The sequence below is a fragment of the Octopus bimaculoides genome, chromosome Z (genome assembly GCF_046866305.1).
Source record: "Octopus bimaculoides isolate indiv1 chromosome Z, ASM4686630v1, whole genome shotgun sequence".
NCBI lineage: Eukaryota > Metazoa > Mollusca > Cephalopoda > Octopoda > Octopodidae > Octopus > Octopus bimaculoides.
Window position 1 is genome coordinate 40,041,504 of NC_142944.1, and position 21,627 is coordinate 40,063,130.

The 21,627-nt window shown below is 36.3% G+C and overlaps 1 protein-coding gene across 3 annotated transcripts in view; it reads left to right on the forward strand.

Annotated features, from left to right (window-relative positions):
- Positions 1-21,627, forward strand: part of LOC106874314 (nucleolar complex protein 4 homolog) — a 66,637-nt gene that overhangs the window by 21,802 nt on the left and 23,208 nt on the right. For all 3 annotated transcript variants that reach the window (XM_014922001.3, XM_014922002.3, XM_052973550.2), the window contains exons 2-8: positions 779-919; positions 3,085-3,148; positions 9,807-9,889; positions 12,264-12,372; positions 15,155-15,215; positions 17,603-17,713; positions 20,603-20,766. In XM_014922001.3, coding sequence (XP_014777487.3) covers positions 779-919; positions 3,085-3,148; positions 9,807-9,889; positions 12,264-12,372; positions 15,155-15,215; positions 17,603-17,713; positions 20,603-20,766 — 733 coding nt within the window. The remainder of the gene's footprint in view (positions 1-778; positions 920-3,084; positions 3,149-9,806; positions 9,890-12,263; positions 12,373-15,154; positions 15,216-17,602; positions 17,714-20,602; positions 20,767-21,627) is intronic.

Below are 21,627 nucleotides of genomic sequence, written 5' to 3' on the forward strand. Positions count from 1 at the left end.
ATATCTGTATATTTATACTTAAACATTCATTGTCTGAAAATCTTCAGTCTTTGTTGTCTTTCTGTTTCATGTGTGTGTGTGTGTGTGTGTGTGTGTGTATATATATATATATATATATATATATATATATATATGTATATATATATACATACACACGTATGTATGTATGTATATAGTATATCAAACCCAAGCAGTTATATTTAATTTGCTTATCTGCATAATTTCCTCCATATCTGCTCAACTTGATTCCTCTTAAAGCCAATCTTTATCTTGCAGAATTGGTTTCTCCTAAAGACTCGGAGTCTAAATTTTAAATCATTTAAGTGTTTTCTATACTGACAATCTCTGGATCTTATCTGTTGACTGTATATACATATATATAAAGTAAATGAATGATGTATTTTTACTTGATTTTAAATTTTGTTTTTTTGCTATTCTAAAAATAAAAAAATAAAAATAAAAGACCACTATTTGTGAATACACCGGACAAAAAACATTTCTTCTAGGTTTAATTTCTAAGTTAAAATTATACTGGGAGACATCTTTGCCTGTCATCCTTTTGGGATCATTGATAAATTAAGTTCCTGTCAAGTACTGTGTGGTTGATGAAATTGAGTACCCCCTTCCCCAAATTTTTAGGCTTTGTACTTATAGTAGAAAATAATTTTTGATATATTGCATTTAACTAAATATTGGTTGATTATTCATTATTTCAAGTTACTTACATTTTGAATTCATTTTTTATTTATTCATTCATTTATCTTTTTTTTTTTTCCAGAAAATTACACCTATAATTCTAAATACAGATGAAAATATTCAGGAGTTGCTAAAATCAGAATCTTCTAGTTTTGAAAATGAAAATGTCAGACTCAATTTTCTTCGTCATATTGCAAATATTTTAACTTCAAAGAATCAAGAGGTTTGTCCCATTTCCATGACATATAGAACATTTATAATAGTTGTGATGCATACTTATCAAAAGAATATTTCTCTATGGAATTTTTGATTTTCTTTTCATGGGAAATAAAACTGACTCTCTTAACCTTTTTAATTCTTTAATTTTTTTTATTACAAATTTTAGTTGTTAGGGTGAAGCCATGCTGGAGCACTACCTTTCAGTCAATTGCTGTATCTGGCAAAAATGTTCTGGCTGTTTTATCGTCAAACTGGCTAGATCCAGCCCCAATATTCTACCTGTGGATCTTTCTGATTTGGCGGACACCATTTGTTTTCTAACAAAACACTTTCAAACTTGGGATACTGGTAGAATATGTCATATAAAACATCTTTTTCTCTTAGCCTTGTTAAGAAAGGTTTCTATATTGCAAGTTATTTCATGTTAAAAGTTGTCGTATTTCGGTAATTTCAACCAATCACTGACGTCTATTGAGGTGAAAACAATTACTGCTGTGGTTTGTCAACAACACGTTCTGGCAGTGTAATGGGATCTTTTCCCTTGAATAAAATTACTGCCGTTGTTTGTCAACAACAACTATCAGCGGTACTGTTATTTATGACATCGTTCATGTGTTTGTACTGGTTTTAGGGTTAGGGTTCGGGTTTTAGAGTTAGGGTTAGGGTTGTTGCTTAATTCAAAAGGATTACCAGGGACTAACGATATATACACCACCAGAAATTATTGTTGACAAAGAACAGCAGTAACTATTCAGCTAAATAGACGTCAGTGATCGGTTGAAATTACCGAAATACGGCAATTTTTAACATGAAATAACTTCAAATATAAAAATTTTTCTCTGTTCTATAAGACAAAATATACAAGTATACGAAGTTTGAAAGTGTTTCAGTTGAAAACACACTAAATAAAAACTAAATAAAAAATGGTGTCTGCCAAATCAGAAAGATCCCTACCTGTTTCTGACCTGTCTTACCCTACATTGTCATTTTAAAAATAAACAACCACATCATCAAAATCTCAAAGCTCTGAGATAATGCATGATTGATTCAAAGCAATGTGAATAAATAAGAATAACATTTGACAGAATAATCTGGTTGCTAAAGGGTTAGAAAAGTGTATTAATATGGTTTTTTATCTTTAATTTTTAATCGAATGAATCAAGCCTGGTACTTATTCTATCAGTCTTTTAGTCTGAACTGCTAAGTTATGGGAACATAAGCACACTAACACCAGTTGTCAAGCAGTGGTGGGGACAAACACAGACCTAAAGACACACACACACATGCAACCAGCTTCTTTCAGTTTTTGTCTATAAAATTCCCTCTGATTAAACTGAGGCTATTGTAGAAAGCATTTGCCCAAGGTTCCACATAGTGGGGCTGAACCCTGAACCTATGTGGTTTGGAAGCATATTTCTTACTACACAATCATGTGTGTGTGTGAAATTGTCATGGCAGTTTATGTGGTTATCTTCCCTCCAGCAACATAAACTGGAAAGGCAGACACTTAAAATTCACAAAAGTGATATGTCCCTCTAATTATATTCCTGTTATTGTAACAATGAATGGGTTCTCCATGACAAAATACAGCAAATGGTTTTCTTATGGGTTTGAATATGCCACGAACATATTTGAAATGGTTGCAAGTCTGTATTTATTCACATCACTGCTTAGCACTGTCACTCGGTATCTTATTTATGGTGAGCCACCGGCTAGTGTATCCAGTCATTGTACAATGATGGGAATGTAATAAGAGTAATCTGTTTCTCTTGTCAGTTTGCAGCTTCTGCCTTTTGGGTCTCTGTTGCTGAAGGGGAGATAACCACTCTGGAATGCTCATATTCTCCAGTCTATCTAGGAGGCACTGCAAATTGACTCAGTGTGTTTATACCTATTTGTATACTTTTAATATATTTTATTGTATATTAACAAAATTCTGTGCTATTGTATAGTTAATATATTTTTAATTTCAGAACATTTTGAAATAATTTTTCTGAATATTTTCCTTTTTGAAATGAATTTTAATAATAATCTCAACATGATTTATTTTCATATGATTTGATTGAATAAATTAATTTTGAGATAATAATGACTTATGTATTTTAAACTATTTGCTCAAAATATGAATTTATTTGAAATATTGTATTTATAATTTTTCAAATCTTACAGAAATGCTCGTCAGATAGTAACATTTTCTGTTGTTTGGAGCTGATTATGACAGAATTCCTCAAAGGTTAGTTTACTTATTTATTGTCTTTTGTATGTGATTAGGAGCTTGATACTTTAGAGTTACACACACACACCCACACACACATTCACCTTATATTCAATGAAATGTTCAAAAGAAAATCTGCTCTCTCTCTCTGTCTCTCTCTCTCTCTCTCTCTCTCGCTCTCCCTCTCTCTCTCTCTCTCCACTTCACACCTCCATACATTCCTCCACAACACAGTATTCACTCCTAAAAACACACACAATGTACATGCACACAACATGCCTGAACACAGACAATATATACACACAACATACATAAACACATACAACTATTGTACATAAATATACACAATACACACACCCTATATGATCTACGCACACGTGCACACACCACTCAAATAAGCACATATTAACTGCTACGCACAAACGTTTGCACACACACACACACACACACACACACGATAGCCTCAAACACATATACACTCGTCCATATGCACACACACACAAATTCATGAAATGCACATCACTCCACACAATGCACACACTAGTTTACTTATACACATACACTCACATGGGCTCACATAATTTTAAGCTCTGTTCACATACATTTACATGCACTTGCCCCCATTCACACATACACTCACACACTCTATTCTTCGACACACACACGTGCTTGTACATCCTAGTTCAGTTTGGTCACTGTTATCTCCCAGTCATTTCATCATGTTGAATCATTAAACCCTACACATTTTTTCTCTGTTTTTTTTTCATTCTCTCTCCATTTTTCTCCTCAACCCCTTCTGTTGAAGAACATAGGCTCATAACATCAAGAACTTTTCCATTCTTCCAAAGCATTAAACCAATGCTTGTTGTTCCTCACCTTTCTTCATCTTTTGTTTACTGTAAATTTGAACTGTATATATAGGCGTAGGAGTGGCTGTGTGGTAAGTAGCTTGCTTACCAACCACATGGTCTCGGGTTCAGTCCCACTGCGTGGCATCTTGGGCAAGTGTCTTCTACTATAGCCTCGGGCCGACCAAAGCCTTGTGAGTGGATTTGGTAGACGGAAACTGAAAGAAGCCCGTTGTATATATGTATATATATATGTATGTGTTTGGGTGTCTGTGTTTGTCCGCCCAACATCGCTTGACAACCGATGCTGGTGTGTTTATGTCCCCGTAACTTAGCGGTTCGGCAAAAGAGACCGATAGAATAAGTACTAGGCTTCTAAAGAATAAGTCCTGGGGTCGATTTGCTCGACTAAAGGCGGTGCTCCAGCATGACCACAGTCAAAAGACTGAAACAAGTAAAAGAGTAAAAGAGTATATGTGTGTGTATCTTGTTTCATTTTATATGAGTCCAAATTAGTTACACTCTTTTTACTTCATTTAATTGTTATTTTTAATTAGTGTCTGTATATAATCTTTTCGATTTTTTTACACAATCCTTGCACATTTTTTATACCATTTCTCAAATATTCCAATCGCTTGAATCCAATAATAGGGAAACTAACTAGTAATTCTTGTTTTGGACTCTTCCACAGCCACAGAAAGGGGATTCAACACAATGTCCCTGATCCATTTCACTTTGCTGTCTTTGGTTTGGTCAGATGTGACACAAGCATTAATTAAGACATTTCCACTTATTTCATGTAGACTCCAAGTCCTTTGACAAATAATCCTTTGTTGATTCCAATATTCCTATCTGGGTGTTGGTGGAATATTTCCAGTTTCTGAAGCTCATATATTTTATTTGTAAATACTTGATTCCTTTTTATTGGCAAAAAGTCTGATTTAAATTTAATCTGGCTGAGCAGGTCTTGTTAAATATCTTTTTTTTAGCAGAGATCTGTAACACATACATAGTTTATTGAATGTATTTGCTCTGTTTCACTCTGGTATGAGGTCCCATTTCTGGTATATTCTATCTTGTTTTGTTGTCCTCTCATGTGTAAGTTTACTTCAAAGCCCCTTGATTCTAAGATTTACTTCTATGTCTAGAGTTTTTTTCTCTCTCTGTGTATATATTACTGGTTCAAAGGGTATATTCTTTTACTTGTTTCAGTCATTTGATTGTGGCCATGCTGCAGCATTGCCTTTAGTTGAACAAATCGACCCCAGGACTTATTCTTTGTAAGCCTAGTACTCATTCTATCGGTTCTTTTGCTGAACTGCTAAGTTACGGGGACATAAACATACCAATATCAGTTGTCAAGCGATGGTGGGGAACAAATACAGACACACAAACATATACATGCACACACACAGACAGACACACACACACACACACACACACATATATATATATATACACACGATGGTCTTCTTTCAGTTTCCGTCTACCAAATGCACTCACAAAGCTTTGGTTGGCCCAAGGCTACAGTAGAAGACACTTGCCCAAGGTGCCACGCAGTAGGACTGAACCTGGGACCATGTGGTTGGTAAGCAAGCCACATACCACACAACCACTTCTGCACCTATGTATCGTATTTATTTTTGAGAGTTAATGTAAATAATCTATAAAATAATAAAATATAGAAATATAAATTTTCAAAATAAAAATTAATTCACCAGCAAATATAAGAGAGGAGATAACTCCATCTAGCTCTATAGCAGTGTTTGTTATACGTTTATGATTCAACTTTGGTTATTCTGGCGGTGTTTGTTGTTGTTGTTGTTGTTGTTGCTGGGCTTTAAATTGGCCCTGATTTAGCAATCCTATAATCTAAGGCAATCTAGTCATGATTATCAAAACCCTATCTGTTTTTCTAAGTAGTGTGCACCTTGTAAGCTACATCATCCGATGATATAAGGGAAGATGTCTGCTATTTCTAACATATTTAGCAGCCACGTAGATGTTCCTTTATGCAAATTCACGACAATCAATAAAGAAGTATGATTAATTTAAAGATATGTATTCTTACTAAACATACATTTTCAGCTTTAGCGTGAAAAGTATTTTTACATATTTGCGAGAAGAAAGAAAGGGAGATAAGCCCAAGTAGTTTCAGTAATTTTTACTGCCTTGTTAGTTATCGTTCATTTGTTTGTTTTACAACCGTTTATTTTCTTTTATTTCTGTGTTAGAATGGGTTAGATGAATATATATTATTGAGGGACTGATTTACAACCAGATATCTTTCCTGTTCCTAATCTTCATCAGTTTTTTAAAGCGAGGAATCTCTTATCCCACATGGCTTAACATATTATTTGTTGATAGGGAAATGACAACAAACTCCACTGCTTGTACCACAGCATTTAGTCATGTGAAGGATGCAGGATGCAGGATGCAAGTATCTGCCCAGGTTGTCGTTGTTGTTGGCACTCCGTCGCTTACGATCAACGGAACAGCCTGCTCGTGAAATTAACATGCAAGTGGCTGAGCACTCCACAGACACGTGTACCCTTAACGTAGTTCTCGGGGATATTCAGCGTGACACAGTGTGACAAGGTTGACCCTTTGAATTACAGGCACAACAGAAACAGGTAGAAAGAGTGAGAGAAAGTTGTGGTGGAAGAGTACAGCAGGGTTCGTCACCATCCCCTGCCGGAGCCTCGTGGAGCTTTAGGTGTTTTCGCTCAATAAACACTCACAACGCCCGGTCTGGGAATCGAAACCGCGATCCTATGACTGCGAGTCCGCTGCCCTAACCACTGGGCCATTGCGCCTCCACATCTGCTCAGGTACCCCATAGAAAACACACAAACATACACACTCTCTCCCTCTCTCTCTCATTCATGAGGGGTTTCCACATGGTTTCTGTCTACCTTATTTATAAATATGGCATTGGTTTATCTAAGACTATAGTAGAATCACACTTCTAAACTACAGTCATATCTGCGTCAGTTTCTCATTTTCCTGATCACAATTTTGTTCAGTCTGAGTCATACTGCATATACTATAAATATGCATCCTGTTTGTAATTCAAATGAATGAGTAACCAGCTTGTGATGAAATTACTGAAAATGCTGAAATTAGTTAAGAAAGCACCAAGGTTAGCTACAATCTGGTTTTCTCTATTTTTTTTCTGGTTGCAGAGTGAGACAATAAAATATGTCTTAACTATAGCATCTATGTTTTTCAGCAAGGTTGAGAATGTGTGTTCATTATAAAATACTTGCTAATAAGTTCATTTTACAAATGCTATGCTTCTATTAATTTAATTAATTCAACCCTTTAGCATTCTGAGTACTCTGCTAAATATAATGCTTATCTATTCACATTGTTTTGAATTAACCACAAATTAATTATCTTGTAGTTTTGAGGTTTCTGTGATATGCTTATCTATTTCTAGAATGACATTGTAGGGTAGGTGTGAGAAGCCAGATCTGGGCAGGTTGAGCATAAACCAAATAAAATATTTAGGCTGGATGTGGTCAGTTTAAATCAGGGGTCCCCAAACGTTTTAGACCATTGACCCCTTCATGGAATCCTTGACCCCTCATTGCCCCCTAGGCATGTACAAGAAAATAAATAAGTAATAATAAAAATTAAGTAGATGTGCATTTATCAACTCCTTCAATAATCCCATCAATCCCGAGGGGTTGATATCAGCCACTTTGGAGACTCCTGGTTTAAATGCTAAAAGGCTAAATTTACTGATTGTTATTGTTAGAAGAAAACTACAAACATTAGAAAGTTCACTATCTTGTTAAGGTGTTATTATTATTGTCGCTCAACCCTGAATGAACAGACAAATGATCACTCCAGCCATGACCACATTATTCAGCATGTCCTTTTCTGAGATGATTTCAGTATGATTTTGGAGAGATTTAGCTGGTGCTTCTAGCTGGTTAACTGATCATATACAGGCTCTGCTGGTTTGTAATTAAGGTGTGCTTTACTCCAGGTCAGCTCTGATTAGGTTGACCCAGGACCCCAAAGAATAGCTAACCATCAAAAGAGACCCACAGTGGAGCACTGTCCCTACATCCATGCTACTGCTGTTGTTACTGTTCACACAGACACCCTACACTATCCAAAAAAAGAAAACCTAACTCAGTAACATTGTTATTTGTCTTTGAGGTAACCTAAAAAGCACTTGTGCCGGTGCCACATAAAAACACCCATGCTGGTGCTGTATAAAAGCACCCACTACACTCTGTAAAGTAGTTGGCTTTGCTATGATTGACCGCTAGCTTCAAAAACTTTTTTTATTCTCTCTGTTTATTTTCTCGTGTTCCTTTCTGTTGAAGAGCATAGGCTCGAAACATAAAAGACTTTCTCACCTTCCTGAGCATTAAACTAATATACCTGTTTGTTGTTTATATACCTGTCTTCATCTTTTGTTTTTCTGTAAGTCTCAACTATATATATATATATATATATATATACACCCCCCCCACACACACACACATACATATTTAGCCATAGAAACCATGTCAAAAGAGACAAGAAAACCCAGGCAGCTCTTCAAACCATCCAATCCATGCCAGCATGGAAGACAGATGTTAAATGATGGTGATGAATTCAGTATCATGCAGTCAGTAACCAATATGTTCCAACTTCTAGCTTTTTGATATGCTGTGTCCTCTCTCTCTCTTTTCTACCAACATGTCAGTGGCTTCTGCTCTTTGGAGCTGACTGATCTCATGTTGTATCAATTCAACCTCTTGATACTTGCCTGTTTCTCTTCATTGTCACTCTAAATTCTTCTCAAGATCCTGTGTAAACCACTATGTCCAGTCTTTTTTCCGCAGAATTCATAACTCTCTGGATATCCCTCCATGAAGATACATGTATGTTCCTACAAGTTTTGTCTTGCAGCTGTTTTAAACAAACATCAATTGTATTGTCCTCATTGGTCTCTGAAGGCCAACAAAGGCTATGGGCATAGCCCCTCCCCTATCCCAAATCATTAACAAGAAAATGAAAAAAATTTCTAAAACTACTATTATGTATCCATTCACTATTTTTTTAAATGGTAAAGTGTGCTTTGTGGGACCTTTAGCTGCCATCCATTTTTCATAGGTTGAGTGTCTACAACAAGAATCCCTTGTTGATTTATCTCTTTATTATTCAGTTAATATGTTTATAATACTGGAGAATGTTGTTGGCACTCCGTTGCTTACGACGTCGAGGGTTACAGTTGATCTGATCAACGGAAGAGCCTGCTCGTGAAATTAACGTGCAAGTGGCTGAGCACTCCACAGACACGTGAATCCTTAACACAGTGTGACAAGGCTGACCCTTTGAATTACAGGCACAACAGAAACAGAAAGTAAGAGTGAGAGAAAGTTGTGGTGGAAGAGTACAGCAGGGTTCGCCACCATCCCCCGCTGGAGCCTCGTGGAGCTTTTAGGTGTTTTCGCTCAATAAACACTCACAACACCCGGTCTGGGAATCGAAACCGCGATCCAGTGGAGGTGCAATGGCGCCTCCACTGGAGAATGTAGTTTGTCAATAAAGGAAAATAAACAAGCATACTACAAACTACACACACACACACACACACACACACACACATACATAAAAATACTAATGAAAGACATAAAAACTTATCCCCAATTAAGAGTATAAATATTATTATAAGAACTAAAAGCTCTCCATGGACAAGTTGTTCCCCAAACCAGTAAATAAGCATGAATAAAAGTAATTACTTTCTTTATGTTTTTAAGGTTTTTATTTAGAGTATTTTGTACAAGAAATTTAATGATTAAAAAAAAAAATTTATCTTTCAGCTTCAAAATCTGAAAATTCAAATGAAAATAAAGCAGAGAAAAAATTATTAAATAAATGTCTGTTAACATTTTTACAGCAGAAAGTAAGTATATTTATAATTAAATTAAATCTTTATATTAATGTTACAATGTTTATTTGCAATTATTAACCATGAGTAAAATTCAGGATTCCAGCAAGGTGGATTTGGGGGACACCTGTAAAAAAATTCTTTATAATTCTTTATAATAATTGATGCTGTTTTTTGCTAGAGTTATTTCCCTTTAAAATGATCATAAGGTTTGTTAATGTTGTTAAAATATTGTGGTTTAATACAAAACTACTATGATATAAGACTGTTATTTTTACAGTGATATGTCTCCACCAGACTTTCATAAGATTAACATCTGATTGACATCAGATGTCTTATTCCTGGTGTTTGCTTGGTGTCAAAAATGGTTTTTAACCACAATCATTCTATATTACCCTTAGCTTGAAAATAAGTGTCATCATCATCATCATGTAATGTCTGTTTCCCATGCTGTCATGGGTTGGATGGTTTGACTGAAAACTGGTAAGCTGGGGAGCTGTACCAGGCTCCAATCTGATTTGGCATGGTTTCTACAGCTGGATGCCTTTCCTAATGCCAACCACTCCAACAATGTAGTGGATGCTTCTTATGTGCTACCAGTGTGGATGCCAGTTATGAAACACTGGCATCAGCCATGACTATGATCTTACTTGGCTTGACAGATCTTCTCAAACATGGTATATCACCAAAGGTCTTGGTCACTTATCACCAAAGTTCAAAGAGTGTTTTTTATTTGCCACTGGCATTGGCCATGACCATGACTATGACTATGGTTTCACTTGCCTTGATGGGCCTTCTTGAAGCAGAGCATATCACCCAACATTCAAAGGGTGCTTTTTACATGCCACCAGCATGACACTGACATCAGCCCTGGCTGCAATTTCACTTGGCTTGACAGGTTTTCTCAAGCACAGCATATTGCCAAAGGTCTCGGTTACATGTCATTGCCTGTGTGAGGCCCAACATTCGAAGATCATGCTTCACCAATTGTTTCACGTCTTCTTGGTTCTGTCTCTTCCACAGTTAGAAATCGGCAGGAACTTTTCACTTTGTACATATCCAGGATTAAGACACCCAATGATAGGGATAAATGACTATGTGAGTCAAGAGGTTAAGTAGTTGTTTAATTAGTGTCCTAAGTCTTTCTAGCAAAGTGCTTCTCAACCATTTTTCTTACCTTTGACCCCTTTGATCCCTATTTTATTTGGATGGACTCTCATAGTCATTCAATGTTTAAAAAGAATCCTGTTATATTTATTTTATAATTAAATATCATTAGCTAATTGTATCTTTTGTCTTTTACATGTTTCAGTCATTTGACTGTGGCCACGGTGGAGCACCACCTTGAAGGGTTTTTAGTTAAACAAATCGACCCCAGGACTTATTTTGTTTTTGTTAAGCCTAGTACTTATTTTAGTGGTCCCTTTTGCTGAACTGCTAAGTTGTGGAGATGTAAACATACCAACACCAGTTGTCAACTGGTAATGGGGGCACAAACACAGATACAAAGACACACACACACACACATTGGTATATACAAACATTCACACACACACACCAGTCTTCTTTCAGTTTCTGTCTACCAAATCCATTCATAAGCTATTTGGTAGAATAATCTGAATGCTAAACAGTTATATATACATATTACTTTGGCTACTCCCACCTACCATTCTACAGTGGCCAAATTAGTGAATCATTCACTCATCCCCTATTGATGATGCAAACAACCACTGGGGATTAGGCCAGAAGAAAAGCTAAATGATATTTTTATGTGTTATGTATAATGTAAGATGTCATGTTTAGATTCGAAACATATGTAGTCATGATGTACCTTTTTTGTTCCTTACACTCTTTGATTTATGTTCGTGTAATTATCAGTTTTCATTACTAAACTATGAGTTGTATAGTGGTGGTCATCTGTTTCAGTATGGGACAAAGTGTACTCTATAATGTCTTTGTAAAAATAATATTACCACTGGAATCTCAAACCTATGCAATAATGCATAATTAATTCAATGCATGATTAATTCAAAACAATGTGAATGAAAAGGCAATATATTTGAGAAAGTAATCTGAATGCTAAAAGATAAAAAGATTTAACAGTAGTACTAATTCTAATTCTTTGTTTTTCAGTTGTTTAAATTGTTGTGTTTCTGGTTATAGCTCTTGTTACATGAGGGGAAGGGGTGAAGGAAATATGATTTGTTGTTTATTCAAGTATAAAATGGTATAGTGGAAATTCTGTTACAAAGTATCAACAAATTTCCAATTTAGAAACTGATGATATTTAAAATAAAAAATTTCATAAAAATTAGATTAAATTGTTATTTGGAAACCGAGATATGACTTGAAAAACTTAAATTGTTAATTTTCTATTTTGTTTTAACAGTTAGCCTTTGGGTTGTATAAAAGAGTCTTGGCATCTGTCACAGATGTTATCTCCTGTCTTGAAAGGCCCTTGCAACTTTCAGATTTTTTATTTAATTCGTTTAAGATGGGTGAGTATTCTTCAAATTATTTTTCATATAAGCTCCTCCTCCTCCTCCTTTTAAATGTCTAATGTCTGTTTTTAAGGCGTGGGTTGGATGGTTTGACAGGACCTGGCAAGCCAGTGAACTGTGCTGTGCTCCATTGTTTGCTTTGACATGGTTTCTACAAGTGGATGCCCTTCCTGTCACCAACTCTTCTCTGTTTCCAACTGCGCTAATAACCTCACAGTCTATCAAACAATAAACAGTCCAGGCATGTTTTATCTGGAGAACAGGAAATAAACGACACCAGATAAAGGAACCTGTTGTTTACGAATATCATGCAACACATCAAGATGTGTCACAAAACCTGAACTTACTTTCATTGCGAACTGCAAGTAAATAACCTCATAAATGAAGCCATTGTCTACAACCAGTGAGTGGAACATGTGTAGACAAGGGAAATAAAAGTCTCACATACATGCATGCACACACACACTCTCACACACACACACGCATGCATGCACACACACGCATGCATGCACACACATACACACACGCATGCATGCACACACACACACATTTAGTTTCTGTTTACCAAATCCACTTGGAAGGCTTTGGTTAGCCCAGGGCTATAGTAGAAGATGCATGCCAAGGTACTGTGTTGTGGGACTGAACCTGAATCCCCATGATTAGGAAGCAAACTTCTCAATTTAACAACCTTGCCTGTTATTGATGTTAGAAATCACCATAACCATTATAGTGGATTGGCAGAATTATTAGAGCATCTGACAAAATTCCTCTATGGTATTTCTTGTGGCTCATTATATTCTGAGTTCAAACCCTGCTACGGTCAACTTTTTGTCCCTCAAGAGTTGGTAAACTGAAGTACTGGCATTGACTAACCTCCTCTTTCTTCAAAATTGCTGGCCTTGTCCCAAATCATCATCATCATCATCATCTTTGACACTCGGGTAAATCTTAATTCCTGATTTTTCTCTATTTGAAAGCAAATAATAACTAATTACCAAAGATTTCAAGTAAGATTCTCTGTGTCTCTACCAAGCATTATTATTATTATTATTATTATTATTATTATTATTATTATGGAGTATGAGAGCAATGCATGTCATCAAAGTGACACTGGGGTAAAATATACAAAGCCCAATATACCCATCATGATTACCTGTCTGATAAGGGTACACCAGGCACATGCATCACAACCATATGTGCATGACATGGTGATCTCATATCAAGATAAACATTGCATGACCTTGCAGTGGGGGCCCAGTTAGAATTTTCTTCAGGCTGAGTAGCCCATCTTGTTAAAAAGGTCCCTGAATGAGAGTTGTTTAAGGTTGATGAATGAAACACTATGTTTCTAGAGATGAATAATTCAGACCCCAAAGAATTCCTCTCAACACATGGCTATGATACTCCCTCACTACTCCTACTCATGATCAGAGATGTCAGCCACCAAAGGACATGCTCAACTGGTTAAGGTCAAACAACTGACAAGCAAATCTGTGGTATTGAGCAGAATATTTGCTGTAGCCCATCTTTTTATACCAAGACAAAACAGTGTACATGATAACACTTCCAATCAGTTAAGATCAGAAGCCATGAGAGCCATTGCCTGTTATTGCATCAGGGCATTTATTATTATTATTAAATTCCATTGAGATTGACTTTGCCTTTCATCCTTTGAGAGTTGATAAAATAAGTACTAGTTCAGCACTGGGGTTAATGTAATCAAGCTTGCTGGCCTTGTGTCAGAAATTGAAATTATCCTCATTGTCATAATAATAATAATAATAATAATAATAATAATAATAATGATGATGCAGGGAGCTTTCAGCATTGTTACCATGCTGGACAAAATGCTTAGAGGTATTCCTTCTGGTTCTTTACATTCTGAGTCCAAATCCCTCTGATGCCAATTTTATTTCATCCTTTCAGAGTTGATAAAATAAGTAGCAGTTGGGCACTGGGCGTTGATGTAACTGATTAAATCACCACCCACGAATTTTTGGCTTTGTGCCTATTTTAGAAAGAATTAAAGTAATGTCTTGATATACGATATAATTTGTTCCCAGAGACTGCTTGTAAAGCAGAGCTATAATCTCCCATAGTAGCGAATCGTAATTCGTTCCCAGAAAAATATTTTAGCTATAAAATTTATAATACTCGTTAAAAAATGGCAGTAAAACAAAAGTAGAATGTAAAGAATATTTTATGTAAAGTTAAAAGAATGTCAAGATCATTTATAATAAAAACATATTATTGTTATAATAACTTTCTGAATCACTTTCACTAGACTTATGCACACCATCACTTGTAGATGTGATCACTGATTCACAAGCACTTGTAGACAGCCTTGTAGACTTCTTTTTAAAAAACAAGTCTAGATGTGTTTGCTTGGAAAAAGCTTTTTGTCGCTCTCTATAAATTTCTCGGTAACATGCAGAAGCATTTGTTATGGATCTTTATATTTATTATAAAATAAAACTTGTAAACCAAGGGTCTTGTAAAACGAATCCTCGTAAAACGAGGTATTACTGTATTATTATTATTATTAATGGCGTAATTGGAAAGCCTCAGACAGATGTCATGCTGTACATAAGTTATGTCCCTTTATATTCTGATGTCAACTTTTGAGTCAATGAGTCGGTGCCAGTTATATATTTGAATGAGTTTAATCAGTGATACACCCCCTCCACTGTATCAATGTCGTTATCAGTGGTGTTATTAATGATAACTTTTGCTTGTAATTTTAATAATTTTAAAAGGAATTTTGTTTTATTTTAATCAGGAGGTTCCGTTAGTTTGCTGTCATTAAATGGAATTTTCATATTGATGGATAAACACAACTTGTGAGTATGAAATGATTTGTTTTCTACAACTTTTGCATTCATCATTGTTTAACGTCCGTTTTCCATGCTGGCATGGGTTGAACAGTTTGGCAGTAACTGGCCGGCTGGGGAGTTGTCCAGACTCGAAATTGTCTGTAGTGGCATGGTTTCTACAGCTGGATGCCCTTCCTAATGCCAACCACTTTACAGTGTGTGCTGGGTGCTTTTCACATTCCACCAGCGCCAGTGTGTTTACACAGCAACAGCATGAGTGCATGTTATGTAGCATAGGCACCCGTAAAGGACAAGCCTGTAAGTATGGATGATAGTGATTTTACTTGGCTTGTCATGTCTTCTCAAGTAAAGCAGATCACAACTCCAGGTTCTTTGTCATTTCCTCAGTGAGGCCCAGCATCTGAAGATCCTTTTTCATCACTTCATTCCATGTCTTTCTGATTGACCCCCTTCCACAGGTTCCCTCTTTATGCAGCTCTCCTCGTTTGTACACATCACATGACCAAACCAGCAGAAATCATAATGTTTTGATGATTGATAATTTCTTTTCACAATGGCTAATTGCTGAATTTTTAACGACCCTCTTGAAATATAGGAAACATTTTTTTTTCTCTCTATAGAACTTCATCTTTGTGGATAACAAGGGGAGAGCAAGCTGTAAAACCTAACATTTGTCCTCATTATCATCATCATCGTCATCATCTTTTCTTGAGCATTACTGTCTTGTGTCCTAGATTCACAGGGTCAGTTACTCAGTTACCAGGACATTTTAAGTGACCAAGATCACAATAGTTGCCCCTGAAATGGATACCAGTCTGTCACAGTCTGTTACTCATTTCTATAGCTGAGTGAACTGGAGCAGCGTGAAGTAAAGTGTTTTGCTCAAGAGCACATCACATGACCAAACCAGCACAGCCTTCTTTCTTGCACACAATCTGATGCCTCTTATTCCCAGTTTTCCTCTTAAATCACTTGCACTCTGTCATGTGTGCACACTGACATTATTTAATTGATGAACTAATTAATCAACATATTAAAACATTCTGAAAGCTACAAGATTTATGTACTACAGTGGGTCCAGTCCCACTGTATGCTACTTTAGGTTTGTTTTTTCTATCATAGCCTTGATTTGATTAATGCTTTATGAGTGAGTTTGGCAGGCGAAACTTTACAAAACCTGTTCTGTGTGTGTGTGTGTGTGTGTGTGTGTGTGTGTGTGTGTGTGTGTGTGTGTGTTAATATTCTATGTCTGTAGCTGCCTGAGTGAAATGGTGATTTAATGTTTATATTCCTTGCTGATGTTTATTACTGGTTGCTCTGTGCTTTCAGAGATATGTGAAAAATATGCTTTACTTCAAAACCAGGTAAAGATTGTTCAGCCATAAAAGTGCTACCAGAAATAACTTGCCTTCTCTCCCTGCTAGCAAAGAAAAACAGGCATTAACCAAATGACTGACAGACTGACATGTTGTAGAATATGAGATTGTAGAACCTTACTTTTTTTGTTGCAAAAGTTTTTAGATTCAAGAAAGCAGATAAAACATGATGAAGCATATTGTTCAGTTCAATAAAGCAGGCTTTGAAACCTTAACAAGTTTACAGCTACTCAGAGACGAAAATTGCAAAACTTTTGTTAAAATTTAGTTATAAAACATTTTTGATGTATTAGAACAGTATAGGTAGTTGAGTGGCAAGAAGTTTACTTCCAGTGTACAGTCTTTGGTTCAGTTCTTCTGTATGGTACCTTGGGCATATGACCTCTAATATAGACACAGGTTAACCAAAGCTTTGTGAGGGGATTTCGTAAATGGAAACTGGAAGAAATGCATTGTATATATGCCAGCATAGAAGATGGACATTAAATGATGATGGTGGTGGCAGTGTGTGTGTGTGTGTGTGTGTGTGTGTGTGTGTGAATGAGTGAGTAAGTCTTTGCATTTATGTCTCCTTACTGCCAAATCAGATTGGAGGCTGGTGTTGCCATCCGGTTTCACCAGTCCTCAGTCAAATCGTCCAACCCATGCTAGCATGGAAAGCGGACGTCAAACGATGATGATGATGACTTCAACATCATGTGATTGTTGTAAAACGAATGTCCCTCTCATGCCAGCAGTGTCCTTCGTTTCCTAATCTTTCATGAAAACATGCCTGGTCATGGAGGAAATTATACCATTTTTGGAAACAAGGCAAAGGTTGGTAATGGGATCTGCTTCTGGCTGTAGAAAATCTGCCTAAATAAATTCCTTCTGACCCATGTAAGCATGACATGAGAAGTGGACATTAAAACAGTTATGATGGCAAAGTCCACAATAATCTTATTTCTAATTTGTTATATCGTTAAATTCATTGATCTCTTTCTTTCTCATTTTTTTTTTTTTTTTTTTTTTCCCCAGAAATTATCCTGATTTTTATAAAAAACTCTACTCCTTATTGGATCCTGCAATCTTTCATTTCAAATACAGAGCAAAGTTTTTCAGCAACTTGAACCTCTTTCTGTCGTCAAAGTATGTTGAAATATTATTTTCCTGGATTTATTGATATGTATATTAATTAAAATTTCTTAATAATTGTCTTAAAATTGAATAAGTCCACCTTGGATTGAGAGAAATATTCACTGTTGTTTATCCCCTTCTTTTTTTTCTTTTTTACTCTTTGAGAATGTCACAAGTTAAGTAAGTTAATGCTTTTCAGAATTAGTCCTTTATTTTATTATATACTGGTGTATATAATATACATATTTGATGTCGTCACAAGAGAGAAATGTGTCTGCATGGATGATGGTGCACTTACTTTTAATGATTCGGAAAAGAAAGAGGCTTGGAGGAGCCATTATGAAAGACTGTTGAATGTGGAGAATGAGTGGGAGGAGGAGAGCCTGCCAAATGTTGACCCAGTAGAGGGACCAGCTATCCGAATAGACAGCACCCTGGTAGATAAAGCAATTAAGTATATGAAGCCAGGAAAAGCCCCTGGCCCATCAGGAATCACTGCTCAGATGCTTAATAAAAAATTTTGTGGTGTGGGCTTTGACCTAGTCACCCGTATTTTAAACCAGGTAGTTCATGATGGAGTCATACCCAATGACTGGCGTAGCGGCACCATAGTCAACTGCTACAAAGGTATGAAGGGTTGCTAAATGAAAAGAATGAATGGTTTTTGCTTATATACATATATTTTAGAATAAGAGGTTGGGTATCATAGAATCATTGGTGGAGGTCAGGTGGGTTGGTATTGAAATAGTTTAGCCAATGTGTTCATCATCATCATTTAACATCTGTAATCCATTTTAGCATGGGTTGGATGGTTTGACCAGGGCTGGTAAGCTGGAAGGCTGCACCAGACTCCAGTTTAATTTGGCATGGTTTTCTATGGCTGGATGCCCTTCCTAACACCAACCACTCTGAGAGTGTAATGGGCACTTTTACATGCCACCGGCACAGGTGCCATTTGCGTGACACTGGTATCTACCACGACTGCGATTTTGCTTGGCTTGATGGGTCTTCTCAAGCATGACATAATACCAAGGGTCTCAGTCATTGCCTCTGTGAGGCCCAACACTTGAAAGGAACTCAGCCACTTTGTCTCTGTGAGGCCCAATGCTCAAAAGGTGCTCTTTACTTGCCACTGGCCTGGGTGTCAGTTTCGTGACACCAGCATCAACTATGACTACAATTTCACTTGCATATTGCCAAAGGTCTTGGTCACCAGTCATTGCCTCTGTGAGGTTCAAAATTTGAAGATCCTGCTTCACCACTTCGTCCATGTCTTCCTGGGTCTACCTCTACCACAGTTAGGGATCAGCACTTACAGGGGTTGGACAAAATAATGGAAACACCTAGCATCATAATTTTGAAATATTTATAAAACTGTCAAAAGCTTGTTTATTTTTATGTTTTTTGATTTATTATTAGTGTTGCTTAATATGTTTTGCTAAAATTGCTGTTTCTTTTCAGACATCAAAAAAAGGTAATTAAAATTTATTAAAATGACAGATCTATCGAACTTTCAAAGAGGTCAAACTGTTGGTGCTCGTATGGCAGGTGCTAGCATTATGAAAACAGCCGAAATATTTGGTGTATCAAGAAGTACTGTCTGGAAAGTAATGACAGCCTTTGAGAAAGAGGGGAAAATCTCGTCGTTGAAACAAAACTCCGGAAGGATACCAAAACTTTCAGATAGGGACTGTCGGATTCTTACGCAAATTGTTAGAAAGGATCCTGAAAGTACAGCTCTCAAAATTACTGCAGAGCTTAATGACCACCTCGAGAACCCAGTTTCCACAAACATTGTTTGTTAGGAGCTGCACAATGTCGGATTTCATGTGAGGGCTGCAATCAGAAAATCACTACTTTCAAAAACAAACATTGCAAAGCTTTTAGAGTAGAGTAAAATCCTACAGTATTGGTCCCTAGAGCAGTGGAAGAATGTTATTTTCTTGGACGAGTCATCCTTTACCTTATTTCCGACCACCAGCTGAGTATACGTGTGGAGACAGCCAAAAGAAGCATTTGACCCAGACTGCCCTCTTCCAACTATTAAACATGGAGGAGGATCTGTGATGATGAGGGGTGGGAGCTGTTATCTTGGAAATCCTCCAGCCCAATGGTTTCCCATCATGGCAGAATAAATAGTTAAGACTAATTAAGCATTTTATCTGAACAAATTCATCCTATGGTTGCGGAACTCAATCTTTCAGGATGATAATGCACCAATTCACACAGATAAAGTTGTTACTTAATGGCACAAGGAACATTCTAGTGAAGTTGAACATGTTATCTGGCCACCACAGTCCCCCGATCTCAATATTATTGAACATTTATGGTGCATTTTAGAAAAACAAGTAAGGAGTCAATATCCCCCACCATCATCACTACCAGAACTGGAGACTGTTTTAGCTGAAGAATGGATAAAAATTCCTTTGGAAACAATTCAAACTTTGTACGAGTCTATATCTCGTAGAATTCAAGCTGTAATTACTGCCAAAGGCAGTCTTACTTCTTATTAAAATTAATTTGTTTGAAATTTTAAGGTGTTTCCTTTATTTTATCCAAACTCTGTATATATTGATAAAATTATATATTTCATGAAGTTCACTTTATGACCACATGGATTTGGCTTCCTTCTTAGTGTATGGCAATGTGGTCAGATGTCACCCAGTGTGGCCTTAGACTAACCAATTCCCTAGAAATAGGTAACAGGATGCCACTTCTATCCAAACTAAGAAATGGAAGTTCAACTGTCTATGAGAATTATGAAATATCTAAATATTTATTTGAAAAGTTTGATTAAATAAACTGTATGCAATGTTTTTAATAAAATTTTCAATAAATAATTATTGTATGTATTATTGATTGCTATGATACATTTGCTAATTATTTTCTATTGTATTTCAGATATTTACCTGCATATATGTTGGCAGCTTTTATAAAAAGACTTGCCCGAATATCTTTATATGCCCCGACACATGCGCTTGTCCCCACAATACCAACTATTTACAATCTTATTAACAGACAAAATGCTTGTAAAGTTTTGATCAACAGAACTGAAGGACAAACAGGTGAGTCCTCATTCATTCATTCATTCAGATCACTTTAAAACAGGAAGTTTGTATCAGAGAATAAAGAATGGTCTTTGGTGGGTTGTTATCAAACGGATTAAGTAACCACTGAACCCATTTATTGGATACAATGTCCTTTTATAGGTTACAGTGCCCCAATAAAAGAACAATGCCCTCTAAAAGGCCAGTGTCCTATAAAGAAAAAAGACACTGGTTGATTCAGTAGTTAAATATGTTATATAAAATTCTATATTTGTACATCATCATCATCATCATCATCATCATCATCATCATCATCACCACCATTGGCATCATCATCGCCATGGTGACCAAATCTGCCACCCAGCACTGTCCGTATTTTAACATTTTTTTTCTATTCTTTCATGGGTCAGACAGAATTTGTCGCAAATTTTGTATAGCTGTATACATTCCTTGTTTTTAATCCTCATCTGTTTTCAAATCAGGTAATATTCCTCATGATTGAGCATGCACTTGTATGATGGTGATGCTTTCTTAGGACTGTCATATGCTGTCAAGACAAATGTACACACATACACACACACACACACACACATATAACTATTCAATGTTGCATAGTTAAGAAGTTTGCTTCCTAACCATTTGGTTTCCAGTTCAGTCCTACAATGCAACACCTTGGGCATCTTAGGACCACCAAAGCCTGGAAACTGAAACTGAAAAAATTATATATATTGAGAGAGAAGAACTTGGGCTTCAACATGGTATTCCTTTATTCCATCTGTTACAATATTCAGTTACACATGATATCACACTATAAATGCAGTCAATATTTGAACCTCAACAGGCATAATCAAAACAAGGCACTTCCTCACTCAAATCCAT